The sequence below is a fragment of the Odocoileus virginianus genome, chromosome 5, assembly GCF_023699985.2.
Source record: "Odocoileus virginianus isolate 20LAN1187 ecotype Illinois chromosome 5, Ovbor_1.2, whole genome shotgun sequence".
NCBI classification, from domain to species: Eukaryota; Metazoa; Chordata; class Mammalia; order Artiodactyla; family Cervidae; genus Odocoileus; species Odocoileus virginianus.
Genome location: NC_069678.1, coordinates 82,637,521 through 82,655,781, shown reverse-complemented (window position 1 = coordinate 82,655,781; position 18,261 = coordinate 82,637,521). Strand labels below are relative to the sequence as shown.

The window sequence follows — 18,261 nt, the reverse complement described above, 5'->3', positions numbered from 1 at the left end:
ATTGCCTTGTAGTATTGGTTTGTTTATTTGGTTGTGCTGGGTCTTAGATGCTGCATGTGAACTCTTCAGCTGTGGCTTGTGGGATCTAGTTCCTGCATTGGGGGCAGAGTCTTAGCCACTGGCCCACCAGGGAAGTCCCAACCATAATTCCTGAGTATCATCAGATATCCAGTCCTCTGCTGACCTTTCAACCCTCAGGAACTCCCAGTAGGTATTCTTGAAACGGACCCATCAGACTGGTTACTTCTTCTTGGGGAGTGATGCAGACATGGGATGAGTAAAGAGCTGTGGGGGTCTCTATGCTTGCTTGGATTCTGGCCCTGCCATTCCTCCATGCCTTCATTTTCTTACCTGGAAAATCTGATTTCATTCAACACATATATAGAGAGCACCTACTCTGTGCCAAACAGTCCCTGCCTTCAAAGACAGATGGGGTGAGCCAGAAGTTTGAATCTTCAAGAAAGGGACTTTCCTGGTGGTCCAGTGGCTAAGACTCTGGGCTCCCAATGCAGGAGGCCCAGGTTCCATCCCTGGTCAAGGAACTAGATCCCACATGCTGCAACTAAATATCGTGCATGCCAAAACGAAGACCCAAAAAATTAAGACCTGGTGCAGTCAAATAAATAGATTAAATAAGTAAATTTTTAAAAGTAGATCTTCAAGGAATGAGGGTGAATCACCCAGGGGTCTGCACCAAGGAGGGGCAGTTTGCTGACAGTTGAGAATAATTCCAGGAGCCAAAGGAGCCAGAGGTTCGAGGGAGGTCACAGGGACAGTTGTGTAGATGCAGCAACAAATGAGGAAGACTCTGCCACCTCCAGGCACCATGGAGTGTGGGTGTGAGGGGAGAAAAAGCATGTCTAGGGAACGCTGTCCTTAGGAGCAGCCAGGTTCGTGGTTCGCACAGGAAGTTGAAGGGGGTGTTCAGAGAAGAGGAATATAGGGGATTTTGCCCAAGTTTCAAACTGAAAAGATCTGGCAGGTTGGAGGAGGTTGCTTGGATCAGACAAGGACCAGACAAGAGCTGTAAGTTCTTCACGCCGGTAAACAGTGGCTGTGAACATCCTAGGGTGAACCTCATTCCGTCGGATGCAACAGAGCAGTCAGCTGTGTCCAGACGGTGATAAAGCTATTGGCTCTCATCACTCCTTTATTCATTCAGTCCTGTTTCATTCTTTGAGATACTTAGTCATCACAGCTTTCTGGCACCAGGGAAAGGAAAGAACCTGAGCCTGGGTGCAGTCTTCCCCAGGAAAGCCCTGGAAGGTAGCATCTTCCCTCCAATTTCCACAGTGACAATAAAATGAGCCTCTGCATTTCCCCCTCCCCGGGCTCCTCTAATCTGAGAGGCAGGATTTCGTCAGCTGCCCCTAGGCCTGGAAAGTGGATTGCGTCAGGTCAAAGAATGACTAAGCCACCCCACGTGGTTCCCTTTCCAGCAGGGCCCACCCCCCAGGCTTGGGCCAGACCTAATGACTCACTTCACTTGACCTTGGGGTGCCAAGGGCCTAAGGGCCCGGAGAAGCTGCTGGGCAAGGAGGGGTTGAAGGAGTGGGAACACGGTTGGAACGCCTCCATCTCTAGGGCTTGGAAGAAGTTAAGGGGCACAGTATTCCTGAACGAGGGAAAGGGGGTTAGAAGGTTATTTTCTCCAGGTCCTGGGAAAGGAGGAGGGTGAGCCGCAGCACTTCTGGAGTGGCAGAGGGTGGTGGTCTCAGAATAGGGCACAGAGCCCTGGGAGCCTGCAGCATTCTAGCAAGGCTCCATCCTTGCAGCCACTTGGCCTGTCCAACTGACCGCCACTCCGTCTTCCCTTTCAGTCCTGGACGCACAACATTCAGCGAGAGAAAGAGTTTCTGCGGAAACTGGTGAAAGCGCATGTCATCACTGACCTCACCAGTGGTATCTGAGGTGCACCCAGCACATGGCCACAGAGGTCCAGCCACCACCACCTGCCCACTTCACTGGCCTCGGCCTGGCTCTGCCTGAGAGGTGCGGGAGCCTTCAGACCGGGAGAAGGACTGTGCCAAGCGGCCCCAGGGGTGGCGAGGCCTTGGCAGAGCAGCCAGAGCTATGTCTGCTCAGAGGCCAGCCTCAGAGCCCAGCACTCGGCCTTCACCTCAGCCTGGGTCCTTGAAGCCAGAAGGCCAGGAGGCCACTGGTTGTGCCCAGCGGGCCCAGCATGCAGGAGGTGGACGCTAGGCAGCAAAGCTGCTGCCAGAATCATTTCTCCAATCAGTGTTCGGTGTATTATCACTTTGTGAATTTGGGGTGGGGGGAGGGTAGGGATAATTTATTTTTTAATCAGGTTGGAGATGTCACATTTGGTCTACTGGCCATGCAGAAAGAGACCCACTAAAGGGCCCCTCAGGCAGTGGTCCCAGCAGGCTCCCCGTAGCGTGGGAGTGCCAGGACTAGCCTGTGCCCTGCTCCGGGGTCAAGGGGAGGTGGGCAGGATCTCAGGCCAGCCCCCTCCCGCTCATGACAGTGTTTGGCCTTTCTTGGGGAGCAAAGGGGATAGTCCCACTCAGCAGCCCCCAGCTGCCCCACAGGGAAAACCTGGAGCCATCCTTTAAGCCAACAAGACGCCCTGGGCTTGAGCGGAGAGAACTTCAGCGTTCGGGAGGCATGGCCTGGCCCAGCCTGATGGGAACGGCCCCCACCCCCACCCCAGCTGCAACCAACCGCCAGGACAGTGCTGCAGGCCTGGAGCAGCCTACCTGGCAACTGTTCTGGGTTTCAACAACGAGACTGCCAGGTCCTCGGGTTCTGCCTTTAGCCTGGACCAGAGGGAAGTGAGGCACCAGGACTTCACCTGGCTGCGGCAGCCCTGCTGGGCAGCCATCATGGAAGCAATAAAGCTCTTCCCTGAGCCTGCCTCCTCTCGCTTTCTCTGACTTTCCTGGAAGAAACAGGTACTTCAGCAGCCACGCTAAACCCAAGGGCCATCTCTCCGGCCCTCTTTCCACCTTTCCCAGCTGCAGGACCTGTGTGGTCACCTAGGGGCCTTCTGGAACCTCCCCTGTCCCTCAGCAGCCCTGGACCCCCTTTGCCCTGAGAAACAAACCAAGGGCATCAGGACATGCCCTGGAATCTACCCTGGTGCCCCCCAAAGGAGCTAGAGGGCAAGGGACTGAAGACAACAGCCTTAGGACAGCACTGCTGGGTCATCACAGCCCGAACTCTACAGGGACAGAGATTCCTGCAAGCACAAGAAAGTGGCACTGCCCAGTCCCCAACACAGAGCAGCCCACAGACCTCACCCACTCCTGGCAGCCCCACCCTCCCCCTTAACACATGGTCTCCCCTCGGCACCCTCTTCCTGCACAGAACAGGAAGGCAGAGCCCAGCTCCAGGATCCCCCTGGCAAGCAGTGGAAAGGACATCCCAACCTTACCCGCCAGAGCCCTGAAATCTGCTCTGTCCCTTCCCTCGCATGGCTGGCCAACCCGAGAAAGGCCAGCACACGCCTGCCCCTGAGGCCACAGGCCTGGGTGTGAGTTTCCCGCTAGAGCTGCCAGGTGGCAGCAGGTGGGGCTGGCTGGCCCCTCACCTCTCACCTGACATCCCAATCCGAGTGCCATCCCCTTCCGGACTCCCACATGCCCCTATACTGTGGCACTTTGTCCTCAGACAGAAACCTCCTCGGCGGAGGAGAAAGCGAAGCCCTGACTGAGGGGCAGGGAGACCCAGAAACTTCCTTCCCTTCTGCTGGAGACAAGGCCGCTCTGATGCAAACTCCAGGGCGTTCTGTGGGTTACGTGAATGGCGCCCCCTGCAGTTGTACAGGGCATAGGCTGCATGCCAGCAAGCAGCAGCCCTGGGGAAGAAGCCCCCGCACAACTGGGCAGCTGGCTGGGGGTGAGCAGAGCTGCTCGCTGCCTGGGGAGACAGTTAAGCTTCTAGTCCCCAGCGCTGCATGTGAACTGCTCTCCCCAAAGTCGTGGTTCTCCGCCTGCACACACCAGAATCACCTGTGCAGATATGGAAAACTGCACATGCCCAGTCTTATTTGGGTCTGGGGGTGGGCCCAGATTTGGGTAGTTTTAAAAGGTCCACAGATGGTTCTGACACACAGCCAGAGTACAGCTGGTCCACACTTGTCCCTTGAGCACTTTCATCCCCACCCACGGCTTCTAATGGTCGGTTGGTCAACAGCTCCCAAATTGCTATCTCCAGCCCAGCTCTCTCCACTTTCTCCAGGCTACAAATTCAGTCACTTCCTGAACATTTCCACTAGGGTAATCCACAGGTCTCTACAGCTCGGCACAACCAATACCGAACTCATGAGCTCCTGTCCACAGCCTGCTTCTGCTCCAGGAGCCCCAGCCAGAATGAATCCCCTCCACCTGGTCACCCAGACCAAAGGCAGACTGTCCTACGGCCCCACCCCATCCAATCTGGCACCAACTGAGTTCTCAAAAAGGTGCGGTCCTGACAGAGCCCCCAAAGCCCCACACTCTCCCCATAATTCAGCTTTAGATTCCTCGCTCCCCCAGAAGCCTCCTGACATACCTCCAAACCACCCTCCTCACTGCAGCCAGAGTTAGCCACAGAAATGCACATTTGATCACACCATTCTCCCGCCCGAAACAAGTTCGGCAGTCCCCAGAATAAAGTCCAGACTCCCTATGAGGACACACAGCCTCTGGCCTTTCTTTATTTCTACCCACGTTACTCACCCAGCCTCGAGCCCACCAGCCAAACTGCCATAATTAGGCATCTTAAATACAACCCTCCAGCTCCTACCTCAACCCTCGGTGCAAACCTTCCTCCTCCAGGACCCCGCTCTTCTTCAGCCCCAGCACCGACTCCTACCACTCTGCCCGCGCTGTGCTGGGCTGAGCAGCGGCCTTTGCAGGTGTGTCTGTACTCCAAGCCCCAGGCGGCAGCGGAGGGGAAGCGCTGGGTCTAGCGGAGGGGCTGGGGCCGCTAGAGCCGGGTCGGACTTTGAAAGCCCCAGCTCGGTGCCTTGCGGAGTTGAGGAGTGCGATGAGTCTGTTGAGAGAAGAAACTAGTGGTGGATCAGAGACAGCAGCTAGCACAGAGCGGCCAGCCAGGACGACAGGAACCCAAACGCCAGTGGCCCAAGGCAGGGACCGGCCCGTCCCCTCCCTCTCCCGCCCTCTGCCCGGCCTCCCAACTCCCTACTCCAAGTGTCTCCAAACTCTGAACACCCAGTGTCTGCGCCTCTGCACCGACCTGGGGGCCCTCCCCAGTTTCTCCTCCCCCCCCCCCCCACCTCGGGGGACCTTAGTGGAGCGAGGGGGACCGGATTCCAGAGGGTGGAGCGGCCAGGTGAGCCCTGAAAGGTAGGGCGGGGTGGGGGAGTGCTCGGGCCCCACCCCAGGATCCGGTGACGCCAGGGCTGGAATTTGACACCGGACGGCGGCGGGCATGAGGCTGCTGAGGGATGGAGTTGGGCTCGGCCCCCAGACACGGCCCGCGGGCTCCGCCAGCAGCAGGTCCCTCGGGTCCCAGCCCTCGCTGTGTCCCGGACCCAGAGCCCTGCACTCGCGGTAAGCCGACCTGTTTGCCCACCCCTCGTCCCAGCCCAGGGGCTAGGGGGGAGCAGCCAGGGTTGTCCCCTTCCACTCCTTTCTCACATTCTCCCTCTCCTGAGCCCGCTGTGCAGCTCCCCGCCCCTCCCAGCCCCCCTCAGTCCCTCTAGTTGCTGGTCGGACTGTGCTAGCCCTGCCTAGCCCTGCCGGCCCGCTGCCGTAATGTGAGGCTCCTGCCGCCGCTACAGGGCTCAGACTGGCTGCCAAGACCTCGCTTTTGGCTAAGAGAGGCGCTGCCAGCTGCACAGCCCTGGGCATGAACCTTCTGGGCTGCGGGGGAAAGCCCAGCTCTGGTTCCAGGAAAGGTGCCTAGAAGAACAGGACACAGAACCCCCGGGGTGAGTATCGGGCTGCTAGATGGGGCGGCCAGGCAAGGGCTGGAGGACCAGGTGGCCCCAGATGGCCGGGAGGGGGCCAGAGGGCCTGAGCTGCCCACAAGAGACCTGCTCCTGGGCTCCCCCTAGTGCAGGGGCCTTTAACCCTACCTTGCTAGGCTTGCCTTCCATCAGTGAGAACAAGTCACTACCCTGACTCCTCAGGCCCAAATTCTGCTAGGCGAGCACATCCGGCACTGGAGGGTCTCACCAGGCCCTGTACCTGGCCCACAGGTACACCGACATTCTGTGTGCCGGGGGTGAGGCTGGAGGTGACAGCTGGGACCCAAGAGCAGGCCCGCTAGTGAGGGCTCATGAAGGCTCCAGGGCTCCAGAGAGGTGTTTGGGAGTGCCAGGCAGTGCAGGCTCATAAAAATTGGTGGGACTCTGAAAGGCCGACTGAGCTCAGGAAGGATGGTTCATGGGGGAAACGTCTAGGAGCAGGTCCAGGCTGCCAGATCCAGAGGGAGCTTGCAGACAGACAGAGCTGGACCAGCTCTCAGGGTGGCTCAGCTCTCAGGGACCAGGCTGGTGTAGGAAGCAACTCCTGGGAGTTGCTGGGGCCTGAGTCGGGCTGAGGGTAGGGGGAAAGCCCACCCTACTTTGAGTCCACAGGCTTGACAGATGCTGCCCCCTGGTGGTCATAGAGAGCCATGGCCCAGCCCCCCTGTTCCTAGAGAGCTCCTCAGCCTCTACCACCTGCTGGCTCTTGAAGGATGTCTGTGGTCAGAAGAGAAGACATCTGTGGTCAGGCACCTCTGCATCCAGAGATCACAGAGAAGCAAGGTGCAGCAGCGCTCGGGTGGGCAGCACAGGCTGAAGCCTGGACCTCACTATCATCCAATAACTCAGGGCAACCCGCAAGCACCCTCATTCTCCAGGCCACAACTTGCTCCTCTGCAGTATGGAGAGAAGGCTCTCTGTGAGGTCAGGGGGTCCAGCTGCTCCCTTCTCCAGCCCTGCAGCACAGGGCAGGAAGTTCCCTTCCCCGCACAGCTTGTGGGTCTACCCTTGTGACTTTAGATAACTGCTGAGCTTCTCTCTGAGCCTTGTTTCCTGGTCTGGAAAATGGGCATGATATATACCATTTACCTCACGGAGTTATGAAGCCTGAAAGGAAACAGGTGCAAAGCACCACCACATAGCTAGGTTCTCGATGCAGCCACTTCTCTTGGGTTGAGCCCAGCTGCCCAAGCCCCTTGTCCCTCACCTGGAGAAGCTGAAGTGGAGGGATGACCTGCTCTGAGGATAACTCATCTCTCCATGTTCCAAGCTGCCTCAAGAGGAGGGTGGGGGAACAGGTCGGCTACAACTGATGGGAGCTCCTGGTGTTGACAGAGATGGAACCTGGACGTGGAGGCCCTTCTGTGCTGCCCTTCCGGGCTGGGCCTAGGAGGCAGGTGAGCAGTTCTCCCACAGACTTCTACCGGGTATTGAGGAAAGGTGGCTTGACCTGGAAGGGAGAGCATGCCTCCAGGGGGCAGGTATCAGAAGTGGGTGGGGAAATGGTCAGGGAGGGGCCGGGGGAAGGAGCAAGGTCAGTGCACTCCAGGGATGCCTTCTCCAGGCTCCCTGGGGCTGCTGGCCCATTATCCTCCAACCCTTCTGTCGGGCCCCAGCCCCTTCCAGACCCTACCAGGCTGTCCTCTTACCCCCTGAGGCTCCCCATTGTCTCTTCCAGCAGCCTGCCCTGTGGCCCACCCTGGCCGCTCTGGCCCTGCTGAGCAGCGTCGCCGAGGGTGAGGCCTCCCTGGGCCCCGCGCCCCGCAGCCCGGTCCCCCGCGAAGGCCCCACGCCCGCCCCGGCGTCCCCTGCGGGCCCCCTGCCGGGTAGGTGAGAGGGCGAGAGGGCGAGGGCGCTTGGCGGGCGGGCGGGCGGGCGACCCGAGCGTAACTGCGTCTCGTTCTAGGGGGCCGCGCGGCCCGTCTATGCGGCGGAAGAGCCCGGCGCCCGGCGCCCCCCCAACCCCGGCCCGCGCCCCCGCCGCCAGCGCCCTCGCCCTCGCCCGCACCCCCTCGCGGGGCCCGCGCAGCGCGGGCGGGGGCCCGGGGCAGCCGAGCGAGCCGGGGAAGCCGCGCGCGGGCCGCCGGGGCGCGGGGCTGCCGCCTGCGGTCTCAGCTGGTGCCGGTGCGCGCGCTCGGCCTGGGCCACCGCTCCGACGAGCTGGTGCGGTTCCGCTTCTGCAGCGGCTCCTGCCGCCGCGCCCGCTCCCCGCACGACCTCAGCCTGGCCAACCTGCTGCACGCCGGGGCCCTGCGGCCGCCCCCGGGCTCGCGGCCCATCAGCCAGCCCTGTTGCCGACCCACGAGCTACGAGGCCATCTCGTTCATGGACGTCAACAGCACCTGGAGGACCGTGGACCGCCTCTCGGCCACTGCCTGCGGCTGTCTGGGCTGAGGGCTCGCTCCGAGGGCGTGCGGACAGACCCTGACCCGTGGATCTAACTGCCTGGGACCACTGGGGGCTCGGCCGGAGATGGAGGCTTCGGCCGTGTGAGTGATGGACATCAGCCCTGCGGAGAGAGAGGCACGACTGACGGGCGGTCTCACCCTGCCAGCCTCAACCCGGCAGACACCAGAGACCTCAGCTGTGGAGAGCCGAGGACCTCCTGCTCACAGACTGTCACTGCCCGGGCCAGGAACCCAGGACTCCTCTAGAGAACCCAGCAGTGTGTGGTCTCAACCTCAACCTGGGCCTGGGGGGACAGATTTGGAGACATGTAATTCGTTGCCGAAGTGCCTGTGCTGGAGCGGCCCTTAGACTCTCTGGCGGGAGCTGGACCCCTATTTATTACTTCTAAGTTATTTATTTACTTCTGTGGTTTGTCAGATCCTTTCCTGGGCTATGGTGGCTGGATGGGGGATGGGTAGAAGCAGTTGGATGGAGATCCCGCCCTGACTATCCTGCTCACAACTTCGGGCTCACTCAGCAATCATAAGCCTGGCCTGGGACTGCTTGCCCTCACCCAGCAGCTCTGGAACCTGAGGGGCATGGAACACAGGCAGAGGAGGTGGCAAAGATGTGTTCGCTAGTCCCAGCAGGCCAATTCACAACCCCCTGCACAGCCCCCAGCAGCTGGAACCTGGGGTTACTGGTGGAGAAAGCCATTGCCTTGAGACCTCAGGCATGCTGGGGGCTTGCTTGATGGTAAAGATTGCACCACCCCACTGTCACTGATCAGAGTCCTACCCTTCAGAACACCCTGACAGGCACATATACTGCCTGTGCTTGCAGATAGCCCAGCCCAGGGAGCTTACTACCCACATTCTGTGAAGCAGCCCGTGTCAAGAGAGCAGCTGAAAAGGCTGAGGGTGGGAAAGAGGGTGCAGTGGGAGGCTGGTTTGGGGGGGATGAAGCACAGAACATCATGGAGATTAGAAAGCAGGAAAAGACTGAAGGTATCTAGAGGGACCCGCATCTTGGGTAATGAACAAGGATATTCATTCATTCATTCAACAAATATTTATGAAGTACCTATTTTATGTCAGAAGCTATGCAGACAGCAGGGCTACAGAAGTGACCCATGATCTCTGCTATTAAGCTTAAACCAGGAGAGACAAACAATAAATAATTTACATAAATAATTACTGAAATTCAATTTGGCAAACAGTATGAAAAAGGACCAGAGGCTGAGAGGTACACACCCTCATCTGGAAAGAAAGGAGGAGAGGTTAAATGCTGACCCTGGCCCTCCACACTGTTGCCAAGTCATAACTCAAAAAGTCAGCACAATGCCTCTGAGCTTCTGTGTATGTCCTGTGAAACCTTGTTTCCTGGGCCCTATGAATTTGTCCTATATGATTTTTTTTTCTTTGAAATTAAGATCAGGACACGTGTTTGGATGCATGCTGGGTCTGAGGAGCTGTGGGACATGCGAGGGTGGTCGGGAGGCAGTGGGGATTGCTGGTCTGGAGCTGAGGAGGCAGGTCTGTACTGGAGGTTGACTGGGCAGCTGTTAGCAGAGGCAGTAGCTGCAGCCAGGGGTGCACGAGACTGTGTAAGAGTGAGGCAGACTGAGGCTGGGATCCCTCAGGCATTAGACACCATTAACCAAAATTCCTTCCCAACTGCCTGAACACCTGCTTGCTTTGGCACAGATGCCCCCTTCTCCCAGGCTAGAGTGAGGAGCTGGCAAGGGCTCTTTGAAGGCTGTATGCATTCCGAGTCAAAGAGGGGAAAGCAGTCATGTTTCCATTCTTCTGTTTTCACTGCCTCAGTTCTAGGTGCCCCCAAAACTTTGATGCTCTCATGCCGCCCTCAAACACCCCCTCGGTCCTTCTCCCTGCTTCCAAACTGATTCAGGACCTTCAGTCACTAACCCCCACCTCCAACCAAAGAAAATGGCAGCTTGGAAACATCTCACAAAGGCCCTGCCCTGGTCCTGGTTGGGGGTGAAGAGGAAGAAGTGGAACTGTTAGTTGCTCAACTGTGTCTGACTCTTTGCGATCCCGTGGACTGTAGCCCGCCAGGCTCCTCTGTCCATGGAATTCTTCAGGCAAGAACTCTGGAGTGGGTTGCCATTCCCTTCTCTGGGTGTGAAGAAGAAGGTCCTGTCAATTTCAGGGTCACTGGGGCCAAGGAGCCCCTGATGAAAAGACTTGAAGGCCCGGTGGAGGGTTTGAGGGCCAGGCCCTGGCCCTCAGTGGGCATCTGTGCTCTCAGAACCACTTTACAGGAGATGGGTTGAAGCCATGTCTGGCAAGTCTCACAGAGAGACAGCCAGGTCAGAACCTGAGCCAAAGGCGCTGGCTCTCAACACTCGCAAAATTGTAAGTCCTTGGGAGAGCAGGTTCCCCCTGCCCCCGCCAACTCAAGGCTGAATTCTGGGCCCTGGAGAGACTGCCCAACACTGTACAAAATTGTGGATTAAGCCACAGCTTCTCCAAAAGGAACACATTCCCACAAGAACTAGTCTCAGTTTGCAGCTCACAATGAACCAATTGTTTTGTACTAAGTCACTTCAGTTGTGTCCGACTCTTTGTGACCCCACAGATTGTCGCCTGCCAGGCTCCTTTGTCCACAGGACTATGAATACTAGAGTGGGTTGCCATTTCCTTCTCCAGGGGATCTTCCTGACCCAGGGATTGAACCAGCATCTCTTATATCCCTTGCGTTAGCATGTGGGTTCTTTACCACTAATGCCACCTGGGAAGCCCCTATGAACCAAATTCCTCTTCAAAAATAATAAATGAAGCATTTTCCCCAAAGGGAACAAGTTGCAGAGCTCCACCTCTTTGCCTACAACTTAGCAGAGGTCACCTGGCACATGGCCTCCACACAGATGGCTCTAGAATCTCCATTTTTTACTGTCATCTCTTTCATATTTGCAAAATGACACTGCCCATTTGAATGATCTTCCCAGAACTAAGGTATGATCTCCTCCTAAGGGGTATCAAGTTATCACTTCTTGAGAGACAGAAAACTACAGATGGCTTTTTAAAAAATATAATTTTATTTATTTATGACTGTGTTGGGTCTTGGTTGCTGTGTGGGCTCTTCTCTAGTTGTAGAGAGCAGGAGCTACTCTCAAGTTGCTGTGTGCAAGCTTCACATCAAGGTAGCTTCTCTTTTTCCGGAGCATGGGCTCCTGAGTGCTCAGGCTTCCGTAGTTGCGGCATGTAGGCTCAAGAGTTGTGGCGCACGGGCTTAGTTGCTCTATGGCATGTGAGATCTTCCCAGATCAGGGATCAAACCCTTGTCTCCTGCGCTGGCAGGCGGATTCTTTACCACTGAGTCAGCAGGGAAGCCCTACAGATGGCTTTGACTTGACAGTTTTCCCTGCTTCAGGGGGTACCCAAACATCCCTTTAGTTTCAACCAGGAATCAAAGTTTGGGGTAATCCGTGTGCTCCCCCTGCCCCAGCCAGTGGTATTCCTCCTCTCTTGTCCAGGGATTGCCACAATTTCCCCTGGCTAGAGAGCCCTGTGCCTGAGTGCATGTGGTCTGGCTACCTATGTTGAAAAGGAAGGTAGGGTAGAAATCTGAGAAATCAGAGAAAAGATCTAGGGGAATTTGTGCCATGTGAGATCACATCTCTTATTCACAGGGGTGGTGCTTCACCTGTTTTGGAGCTGGAGTGTCCTTACAGAAACTGATGAAAGCCAAGGATCCTCCCCACCCCACCTCCCACTTCAATGCTGAAAAAACCACTGATATGGAAATCTGGTGAAGAATTTGAGGGAGTCCATAGACTTTCTGAAGCTCATTCAGAGATTCTGTAGGAGTCCATGGCCCTTGAGGTATCCTGCCTTGTTTGAGATACTATTATTAATGTCCTCCTGTAGCTAGATTAATTCCTCTATCTGTGCTTAGGCCCCCATATCACAGGGCTCTCTGTCTCCATTATTTACAAGCCTCCCTATTCATCAACCTTTTTCTATTGAATGTCTTTTCCCTCTGCATTTAAACTTGCTTGAATATATCATGGCACACACACCAAAAAAGACACTGTGATTAGAAATATATAAATATCAATATATAATCTGCTTACACCACTCCTCCTTCACTAAATGAGCTCTTGCTGTGGTCCCTAGTGGCCTCAGCATTGCTAAACCCAAAGACCACTTCTCAGCCTTTAGTCCTTTGGATTCTCTGAGGCACCCAACTTTGTCACCCTCTTGGAACACCTGTCTTCTCTTGACTCTCCATCCCATATTCTCCTGGATTTCCTCCCACCTCTACTCATTCTTAGACTTTTTGGGGGTTCCTTTTCCTCTCTCAGCCCCTTAAGAACATCAGGGCTCTGATATAGCCCTTCTCTCCCCATTTTAGTCTCCCTGAGCAATATGACCAACTTCCATGATTTCAGTTACCACCTCCATGCTGATCATGCTCTCACTGTAACTCCAGCTTAATCTTTCTCCTAAGCTCAGCCTGTATTTCCAATTCTTTCATCTGCATAGCCTCAGAAACTTCGAACTGAACTTACTGTCCTGGCTGTCTTCTGTTCATTCCTTCAGATGCTCTCTCCACCATTCTCCACGTGCTCTAAGCCCCACATCAGTGAGTTTCTCTGCTCTCCAGCCTCCAAGCCTCCTCCAGGGTTCCCTCCCAGGTGAATGGCACCAACCTCCATCCAGGGATACAAGCCAGAAACTTGGGCAACAGCCTAGACTCCCTGAGCTTTGCCACTTCCCTTTTCCGTTAGTTCTCAGATCCTTAGCTCTTGCAAGTCCATCCTCCTTTCCCTCTTCCCAATGCTATTTTGTGGAGACTTCCTAATTTGTGGAATGGTTTATTGTTCATCCTTCTAAATGGTCCCTGTCTCCAGTCTTAACTCCCTACAGTCATTCTCAGCTCTCTGACCTTTTAACATTAGTTAAGCACTAACTGTAGTGCCTTGGGCCAGTTATGGGGAATCCAAGATCAGCAGAAACATGTTCTGCCATCAGGGAGACCATAGTTGGAGGTGGAGTTGAGGGAAGGGCTGACCAGTTTGGCAAATAAAAATAGGATATCCAGTTAAACTGGAATTTCAGATAAGCAATACTTTGTTTTAAGTAAGTATGTCTCATGCAATAATTAGGACGTACTTATTTAAAAAAAAAATGTTGTTTAGGTATTTCCCTGGTAGTTCAGTGGCTAAGAATCCACACTCCCATTGCAGAGTGCCAAGGTTCAATCCCTAGTCAGGGCACTAGATCTCACATGCTGTAATAAAAAGTTTGAATGCTGCAACTAAAGATCCCCCCATGCTGCAAGGAAGATTGAAGATCCTGTGTGCTGCAACTAAGACCCAGCACAGCCAAATACACAAATAAATATATTTTTTAAATGTTGTTTATCTACTATTGAAGTGGGTGCCCCCCTTTTTTCCTGGCAACCCTAGATGGGGGTAAACAAATGAACAGGAAACACAATCAATCATCCCAACAGAAGTATGATTAGGGCACAGTGATGTATGTCAGGGTTGGGGAGGATTCTATACTCACAAAGGAAGAGGAATCATTTCTACCTAGATGGACAGGGAAGAGCCAGGAAAGTCTTTGTGAAGGAGGCGGCTCTTGAACTGGGCCTTGAAAAATGAAATATTTGCCTTCATTGCCTCTCAGCTCTAAATCCCCCCTTTTCACCAGCCATGCCCTCTCAGCAGAAGCAGTAGCACGAACAAAGGCAGGAAGCATGGAACAGCCCGAAGAGCCAGGGAGTTCATGTAGAATTGGGGGAGGGTCCTCATCAAGACACAAGTCAAGAGAGATCATAACGGTCCTTGAGTGCTATACCAAGGAGCCTGGACTTTGTGCTGAGCGGAGCCACTGAGGGTTTTAGGTGGGATTGTCTAGAGACATGTTTCAGATAGATGACCGGCCACTGTGTCTAGTTTGGACTGGAAGGGGCAAGGCAGGGGACACCAGTTAGAGCTGCTGTAGCTAGGGCTGCTCAGACAACAAATGCTGGCCCCTTGACCTAGGGCAGAGCAGCGTGGAAGGACAGCGGGATAGGAGGTGCAATCCATGGGACTTGGTGATGCACTGATGGCGAGGACCTGATGGAAGGGAGAGTTTTTGGGAGTCTGGCTTGGGCGACCAGTAAGAAATTTAGGGGATGTAGTATTTTTATCTCATGATGGGGGTAAGGTGTGGGGGAAGTCATGTTTGAATTTGTACCTGTTCAACTTGACATGCCCGTGACAGTTTCAGAAGGCAAGGAGGCTGGCAGCGGCTGGGTCTGAGGGTCAGGACAGTCTGGCCAGAGAGATCTAAGAGTCATAAATCAAAGACAAGGAGGTGGTGAGCAGCAGAGGCTAAGGCTTGGAGACCCAGCAGTTTAGGAACAGGGAGAGGAGAAGGGACAAGGCTGTGAGGGAGACCAAAAGGGTGTGACCAGAGTGGTGGGGAAAACAAAGCAGAACAAGGGGAAGGAGCAGTCGAGGGGCCAGATGCAGCAGAAAAACCACGTCACATAAGGACTGAAACTGTCCATTGGGTTCTCTGGCCACAAGGTGGCCTAGGGACTCAGGCTAAGCTTCTTGCTGAAAACAACTAAAATTACTTAGACAAAATATACACTTTTAAAAATTAATGCATCCATGAGCTGGCATACACAGAAGAAATATTCAGGCCAAAATAAACAAATACAGGAACTACAAAAGTAAACAAAGTTCAGTAGCTGGTATTCACCTTGAGGGCATTTTCTTTACCTGGGGAACCTAGGCATTGGTTTGCAAGGGCTCCCTTGCAAAGAGCTTATGGGGGCAGAGGGGGTCTACCTGGAACATTCTCAGTAAGGCCAGAACCCCAAAGGACTATGCCCACACCTAGAGGTGAACTAGAAATAAACCTTCTCCTCCTTTCCCTAACCTCTTTCCCTCAAACCAGGGGACTACAAAGAAAATAAACTTCCCTAGTGCAATTAAGCTTAGTGCTAAGTGAAAGGGGAGAAACCTCCCCTGAGAATTCTTAACTACAGGCGGGGCCCTCATTTGGTTTTGCAGACCAAAATTCACACTGTTTTAGAAGGCTGAAAAGCTTCAAACTGGTTAATCTGTCATGGACATGGATTGCTAATGGTTCCAGGTAACCAACAGAAGTTCTTTCTCCTCCTCTCCTGGGCTCTGGAATGCTCTCCTGAATTTGGGAACCCCTCCCAGGGTTGTCGGGGCTTCCCGGTGACTCAGTGGTATGGTTCAGGTGGCAAAGAGTCTGCCTGCAAAGCAGGAGATCCAGGTTCAATCCCTGAGTCAGGAAGATCCCCTGGAGAAGGAAATAGCTGCCCACTCCAGTATTTTTGCCTGAGAAATTCTATGGACAGGGGAGCCAGGTGGGCTACAGTCTATGCAGTTGCAAAAGAGTCTGGCATGACTCAGTGACTAAACAACAACAACCCAGGGTTGTCACAGGTTCTGGCCCCTATATGTTCTATTCTTTTTTAAAAAAACAATTTTAATTATTTAATTTATTTTTGGCTGTGCTGGGTCTTTGTTGCCTTTGGGAAGACTTTTCTCTAGATGCAGCAAGCAGGGGGTTACTCTTTGTTGCAGTGCTCGGGCTTTTCAATTGCAATGGTTTCTCTTGCTGCAGAGCATGGGTTCTACGTGCACCGCTTTCAGTGTTGCAGCATGTGGACTTTAGAGCTCGGGCTCGGCAGTTGTGGTGCACACACTCAGTAGTTGCTCCATGGCATGTGGGATCTTCCAGATCAGGGATCAAACCTGTGTCCCCTGCACTGGAGGTGGATTCTTAGCCACTGGACTACCAAGGAAGCCCCCTCATTTTTTTTAGAAAGAGGTGGGCAGATTTGAACACAGAATTTGTGGTCTTAACCCTCCCTCCATTCCTCCACCTTCCACAATGATATTTTAGTATCAGGGCCAAGACATTTCACACCCCTATGCACAGACCTGGAATCAGTACTTTATTGTGGCTTCCTGTTTCTTCCTTCCAAATTCCCCTTTCCTTCTTCAGTGTATTATACTGTTGCAGGAAGGGGGACCCCCCCCACCCAGGGCCCAAAATGGGGATCTTGTCAGACACATGTGCTGACAAAGCAAGACGCTTTACTGGGAAAGGGCACCTGGGTGGACAGCAGTAGAGTAAGGGAACCCAGGAAAACTGCTCTGCCTCAGGGCTGGCAGTCTTGTTTTTATGGTGATGGGATTATGGGATTAACTTTCTGGGCTGTCTTTGGCCAGTCACTCTGACTCAGGGTCCTTCCTGGTGGCACACACATTACTCAGCCAAGATGGATGGCAGAGAGAAGGATTCAGGGAGGTGGTAGGACCTGTGGCGTCTCCTTTTGACCTTTTCCGAATTTTTCTGGGTGGTGGTGTCAGCTTGTTAGTTTCGTGTTCCTTACCATGACCTTGTGTGGTAAAATAAGTGAAGTCACTTAGTCCTGTCCGACTCTTTGCAACCCCATGGGCTGTAGCCTACCAGGCTACTCAGTCCATGGAATTTTCCAGGCAAGAGTACTGGAGTGGGTTGCCATTTCCTTCTCCAGAGGATCTTCTCAACCCAGGGATTGAACCCAGGTCTCCCGCCTTGCAGGCAGACACCTTACCATCTGAGCCACCAGGGAAGCCTGGTAGTGTGGTAAAATAACTCATGCAAATAGTTACTATGGTGCCTGACCAGGGTGGGCAGTTTCAGTGTTTCCTGTAACAATTCTATAGACAGATTATTCTAAAGTGCAAATTCAATCATCAATGCCCACTTGCAACCTCATCATGGTTTCATATTGCACTTAGGATATAGTGTCAATTTGCCTTTCCAAGCTCATCACCTTCCTCATCCCCTCCCCCTTCCTCACCTTCACAGACAACCCCCTTAAAAGTGAACACAGCTAACTAACTATACTTCAAACATTTTCTTGATGAAGATTTGTTGAATGACTAGATTCCCACTGGACTCTGCTTACCAGCTAATCAAGCCCCCTCCTCCCCAGTCTCTTGCTGTTCTTCTTCAAGCTCAGATCAAGTTTATCCTCCTCAGGGAAGCCTTCATCCACCTTCTCAGGCCTCAGTGGCTATAGCCAATGCCAGCTTCCTCCACTGAAGACAAGAACAGAAGTCCTTTCCTTTTTGATTTTTTTTTTTCCACTTGGGGTAGGGACTGCAGGGGACTTGGGCCGATCAGATCTGTGGCTGATCTCTGCTACCCTAGCTGTGTGTCCAGAGAAAAGATAAGCTCAACTTTCCCCAACTTCGGCTTCCTCATCTGAAAATAGTGAATGAAAATAACCACCACAGAGTTGCTGCGAGAATTGGACTTAAGGTATGCAATATGCTGTTCCTTGCACTTAAATATGAGCTAATTTAATTACTCATAAAGACAAGTTGCTTCCAAGAACCTAATGAAATTCTCCAAGCACTGTCCATGGTAAGTAGTTTCCCGGTTGCTCACTGGGTGGCCCTGAGAGCCATCCTATTTTATTCCTGAGGCGCGCCAAGCCCCCTTCCTCCTCAGAGTGGTGCGGACGCGTTCTTCTCAAAACAGTACCCATCCTAGGCCCGAGGTCTTGCCACCAGCGGAGCACCAGATTAACCTGTGTCCCCCCACCCCCTCAGTCCCCTCCCAAACACACACCTTAACCTCCAACCTGGCTTCCCAGCTCTATCCCACCGGCCCCTAGACTCACGTCCTCTTAGGGAGATGCCCCGCAGGGCCTCTCGCCGGTCGAACTTGGCCGCAATAGGCCTGAGGCTGCCTGGGTTCGGCGGATACCCAGCCCACGTGCTCCCGGCCTCCGCCGCAAGACACCGCCTTCCCGCTGGGCGCCATTCGGACTACATTTCCCAGGGTGCACAGCGCCGGGGCCTTGGCTCCGTTGGGGGAGTTGCTCAAGCGGCGCGCCGCTCCGAGGCCTGCTCAGGGGCGCGCGGGCAGGCG

General features: G+C 54.2%; 2 protein-coding genes and 1 long non-coding RNA gene across 9 annotated transcripts in view; 2 read left to right on the top strand and 1 right to left on the bottom strand.

The window, feature by feature from the left end:
* Positions 1–2,872, top strand: part of ST3GAL3 (ST3 beta-galactoside alpha-2,3-sialyltransferase 3) — a 205,343-nt gene extending 202,471 nt beyond the window's left edge. For all 6 annotated transcript variants that reach the window (XM_070468296.1, XM_070468294.1, XM_020914738.2 and 3 more), the window contains one exon: positions 1,821–2,872. In XM_070468296.1, the coding sequence (XP_070324397.1) occupies positions 1,821–1,910 (90 nt within the window). In that variant the 3' untranslated portion in view covers positions 1,911–2,872. The remainder of the gene's footprint in view (positions 1–1,820) is intronic.
* On the bottom strand, positions 627–18,179 carry LOC110151369 (uncharacterized). 2 transcript variants are annotated; one of them, XR_011487913.1, is made up of 5 exons: positions 18,011–18,137; positions 14,542–14,633; positions 7,146–7,388; positions 1,482–4,998; positions 627–1,202 (listed from the first exon to the last, which is right to left on the bottom strand). It is a non-coding gene; the product is annotated as an uncharacterized lncRNA (long non-coding RNA). The 2 variants fall into 2 exon arrangements; XR_011487912.1 differs by lacking the exon at positions 627–1,202 and having other exon boundaries at positions 2,266–2,902; positions 4,750–4,998; positions 18,011–18,179.
* Positions 7,256–8,751, top strand: ARTN (artemin). Its single transcript, XM_070468297.1, has 3 exons — positions 7,256–7,335; positions 7,617–7,764; positions 7,845–8,751. Exons 1-3 carry the CDS (start codon positions 7,276–7,278, stop codon positions 8,330–8,332), a joined length of 696 nt encoding a protein of 231 aa, XP_070324398.1. The 5' UTR covers positions 7,256–7,275; the 3' UTR covers positions 8,333–8,751.
* Positions 18,180–18,261: the final 82 nt, after the last annotated feature.